Source organism: Austrofundulus limnaeus, unplaced genomic scaffold (assembly GCF_001266775.1).
Source record: "Austrofundulus limnaeus strain Quisiro unplaced genomic scaffold, Austrofundulus_limnaeus-1.0 Scaffold12, whole genome shotgun sequence".
Classification (NCBI taxonomy): Eukaryota; Metazoa; Chordata; class Actinopteri; order Cyprinodontiformes; family Rivulidae; genus Austrofundulus; species Austrofundulus limnaeus.
This window is the reverse complement of record NW_013952414.1, coordinates 3,792,411-3,796,948: the sequence shown is the minus strand read 5'-3', so window position 1 is coordinate 3,796,948 and position 4,538 is coordinate 3,792,411. Positions and strand designations below refer to the sequence as shown.

Here is a 4,538-nt window from a genome sequence, read left to right as displayed (position 1 = left end):
CCACCTGACAGCTGTTTTCAGTAAGTGGTACAGTCACTTTTACAGATTCATGATGTCACGCTCAAACACATATTTTAACCTAATTATTGTCTCATAGGACTTTGATAGGTTTACTCTCCACCAGAAATAAATATCTTAGGATAAACTAAAATGCACAAAGCTCTGATTCACCCAGGACAAGAACAAATAAATAAAAATCACCCTCATAAATCACTAACATCACCGACACCTCAGTCCCGAGCGCAGGCCAGCCAAGCCCAGTTAAACATTTAGGAAGCCTTTTCTCCCAAGATGCCATCTGTTTGTCTTGCTGGCCTTCAAATGCTGGCACCGCTCTGTTTGTACCTGTGGGTCGAATGTTGAGCCACAGGCAGGAGGCAGAGCCGCTTGTCCTTGTAGCAAAGCTTCGTGGATGGCTGCAGAGTGCAAATGCTTATTCAGGGATTTTTTTTTTATTTTTTTTTTTTTGGGTCTCTGTGTTGGATAATGACAGAATGGGAACAGAGCCACAGGTATAAGGAAAGAGGGAGGCACAGTGAGAGGGCGAGAAAAGGAAGCAGGATGAAGAGGGGAAAAKAAGTGTGGGGATTTGAGTAGATGGTATCTCCGAGCCCCTCCGCCTCAGCGGGGTCACCGGGGCCGTGGTTTAATACAAAGTGCTCGCAACAATGAGAGCTGATGGGCGAACGGTCGTGCGTTTTTGCCTGGTGGATTCGCACGAACGTGCCTCTGCATGCATGGCTGTACATCTGGAGCACAGGCGGGCATGTCTGTGAAGTCTTCCAGCAGACTGAAGCTGTGAGGTTTCTGAAAGGTGACAGCAGTTCAATGCGGGCAGAAAAGCCTCGAAATATAGAAGCCCTTTCAAAAYAAAAGGCAAAAATCAGACATTTGGATTCACGGTTCCAAATCTTTTTACTTTTACCTGATTTTTTGCCTCTTCCTTTAATTTACAAAGCTTTTCTTTCTCTTCCCTTCATATTCTCAGCTGACCATCACTCTCTTTCTTTTCCTTCACACCCTCTTGTTGGGCATATTTGAACCCTTCTCCTGAAGCTAAAAACAGTCCGGCTGGAACAGGCTCCGGTAGGAAAGATCTGCCTCGCTCAGCCGTTTTCCACAAAACCAGAAGCTTGCGTTCAGTTTTCACAAGAGCTAGTCGAGCTCAACCTCTCAATTACACGATTACACAGTCCAGCAGCTACCCCCAGCAGGAAATGTTTATTTGCCTTCACCGAAGGCTAAAAGACAGCCTTTTGTTCTGTTGCTCCTTAAGTGAGAATGTAAAGGTGCTGCACCAAGTATTGATTCTCTTTTTCTTTTTTCTTTTTTTTTTTACCTGTGAAATACCACCTCACATTCAAGCTGTTCTTTTTTGCAAAGCAGCACACTTTCAGTGTGAGTGTAAATGCGTGTGTGTGTGTGTGTTTAACGGGGGGTTGGACAGCTGGTAAAACAAGGCCCGGTGCCTGATTCTAATTGCTCTGTGAAAAGCGATCTGGCGCCGCACGTACATGCGATGGCCAAAGGATAAAGTCAAACAAATCTTAAAGCATGAGCTGCGAGAGACGCAGAAAGAAATGTGATCGTTGGCAAGCTGTTTCAAAATTCTTCTGTTCTGGCAAAACAACGAGTCACAAGAGTGCAAGGTTGCACAGTGTGTGTGTGTGTGAGAGAGCAAGAGGAGAGCAGGGGTGGTTGATGCGTGGCCTGCGTCCCTCAGCCACCTACCATGTGCTCCATGTTGGAGGCAGGAGGGTAGACCTGGCCTCGGAGCTTGTTGTGAAGCTCCAGGATGAGGCGAGCGTCGCTGTCTGTGATGGCCCGCCTCCCCCTCTGCTTGGCCTCCCACCAGTCGCCGTCCTCGTCCAGGTACTTGTCCAGGATCTGCTGCCAGCCCGTGGAATTGGGGAGCATAGCCATGGAGGTGGCGGCGCGGAGCAGCAGGAGCACGGAGGCTCCTCTCAGCCAGGGCGACGGAGACGCTCGCTTCATCCTCGGAAGTGATGCTGATGTGGAGAGGTTGGGTGGATGGATGGATGGATGATGGATGGATGAGAGGAGAGACTTTCTTGTCTGAGCAAACAAAAATGGAGAAAGAGAAAACAGATCCGTTGGAAAGATGGAAATGAGTGTTCTGAATCAGATTTTCTGACTCAYTTGTGTCAATATTGAACTTGAACAGCGCACTGTAGCTTGCAGACACGTCGCAGAGGTTTGGGGAACTGTTTCAGATTTACCAACTGGGTTCACAGAGGGTGAACTGGCAGGCTTTTACAAACTTCCTCCAACAGCCAAACAAAACAAACAGAAACTAAAGGCCTGGCATTTCCTTTAAAAAATGGCATTGTTGGGAGCGACACACCTACTGCCTCGTCACATTTTAGCTCAATATCTGTAAAACTGCCTGGTTGTTGTCTATTAGCTGTGGCAGCCATTTTAAATTGAACTGATGCCAGAAAAAAATCAGCTGCAGAAGAATAAAGATCACTTCCTGGAAGTTCAAATAAAGTCCGTTCAGTGATTCATCAGATATTTTAACAGACGGGCAYGTGAAAGCATTTTAAAAGAATCCATGCTGCTTTAGCTAATCTCAAATTACTGTATGAGTGATGGTAAAAAAGAAAAGTTGCCTGCATTTTCCTTTGATTTGCAGGAAGCATCACTGAAATAATAATAAAGTGAAAAGAATTAAAACAGATTCAAAGCTGCGACTTTACTCTGTAGAAATAATTTACCTTCTGATAAGAGGTGAGGTTTATTTCTGAAGATCTTAATGATGCAGAGAGGAAACGTGAAGAAGAAGAAAACTCCTCCAGTAAAGCTGCAGAGCTCGGGTGTAGCAGGAAGAAGTGCCTCTCGTGTRTCTGCGAGCTTCAAAGTGCTCCCGGTCTTTCTTCTTCAGGGAGGTTTGGTACTAAAGCAGCCAAAGCATCACTTCTCCACATTTTATCCTCAACTGGGCTGCTCTTGGACACAGACCACACCCCTCCAAAGGCTGGAACTGCCCTCTTTGTTGTCTCTCCTCTCTGAGTCAAAGCTGAGGATTCATGAAGCAAATAAAAAGTTTTAATCACTAATATTTTCATTTCTTCTTCTTAAAGTTTGGATTTTTTGAGATAGTGTTCTGGGAGGGGGAAATGAACATTTTTATCTTTTTGCATGCAAAGTTCTTAAAGAAAAAGTCAAAAACTCCTGGCCAGCTTCAACCCCAAAGCTCAGTAATGCTGAAAAGTTGTGATAGTTGTAGGAATAAACTTTTTTTATTTTGGCATTTGTCAGTTTGTAACTCAGTAATCCAGTGAGATTGAAAGTGGTTAGAACACACGTTGTTTCAAACATTGTTAATGATATTAGTTGCTTCTTGTTTTAGTAACAAAATGAAAAAATAAGCAGCGAGTATCTGCATTTCCTGCAAAAACGCAGTGTGAATGCTTAACACTGAACTATTTTTACTGAATAGCTAAAAGAAAAGCTGAAACTAGCTTTAAATGTAGCTGAAATTGCTGAAATTAGCAKGAACAGAAACAAACATCTGAAATAATCATAAAAAGGTTCATTTAGCTGAAAAAATATTATTATTATTGAAAAGTAGCTAAAACACAGACAACAACTGAAATTGGCAGAAAGCAGCTGAAAAAAGCATAAAATGCTTAAACAGCAGAAAGTTGAACTTAGCAGAATAAGATAAAATTTGAAAACGAAAGCTAAAAAGCATAAAAAAAGTTTTAAAAATCAGCTAAATAGAAGCAGAAATGAGCACAGAAGTAAAAATGTAGAACCAGAACAAAAGGTAAAAAAGCACAGTAAAAATTTATGACTTTTTTGAAGAGTTTTAAAGGTGTTCAAAACARCTCCATTCATTCCAATGAGGTAAAAAAAAAATTGGCAAAAACCAAAATATCTCAAAAAGTATAAATTGCTGAAGTACCAGAAGTAATAGTTGGAATGTTTTGAAGGAGCTGAAGCTTTTCGATATCTAAATTATTAAAATAAATCAAAAATTGTGGAATRAGCATCCATACAATAGTGTTATTAGCTTGCTTTGCTAACAGTAGTTAGCCTGGTCGCTAATGGCACTGATGGTAAAATGTCAGTTCATTGATTTCTATTTAATAAACATTTTACTTATTATTTATTTAGACAGGTAATCTAATTAAGACAGCTAGTCTCATTTACAAGAGAGACCTGTAACACACAAAAACCATTCAACATTTTCATTGTGGTCAGTCTTTACACAGGAAATCTGCTGAATGCTGTTAATTAGAAGTGCAGAAAAAGCAGCAGCATCTTTGTACACAGAAACCAGAAGCTTGTAGACAGCTGGTTAACTCATTTCTGCTGTAAGGCTGACAGTAAAGTTGAATATTGGACTCTTAAAGCATTTATTAGTCCTTTTATTTTTATTATTGGGGGACAAATGACAAACAGAAGCCTGAAACCAATCCCTTTTTTAGATGACCACAGCCTGGTTTAACACAGTCATAAGGGACATACATACATACATACATACATACATACATACATACATACATACA

At 41.4% G+C, this 4,538-nt stretch overlaps 1 protein-coding gene across 2 annotated transcripts in view; it reads right to left on the bottom strand.

Annotated features, from left to right (window-relative positions):
- crispld1a (cysteine-rich secretory protein LCCL domain containing 1a) overlaps nucleotides 1-3,017 on the bottom strand; it is a gene marked incomplete at its 5' end in the record, with an annotated part of 14,958 nt that extends 11,941 nt beyond the window's left edge. For both annotated transcript variants that reach the window (XM_014002350.1, XM_014002349.1), the window contains 2 exon segments: nucleotides 1,732-2,076; nucleotides 2,739-3,017. In XM_014002350.1, the coding sequence (XP_013857804.1) occupies nucleotides 1,732-1,995 (264 nt within the window).
- Between the last annotated feature and the right edge of the window lie 1,521 nt (nucleotides 3,018-4,538).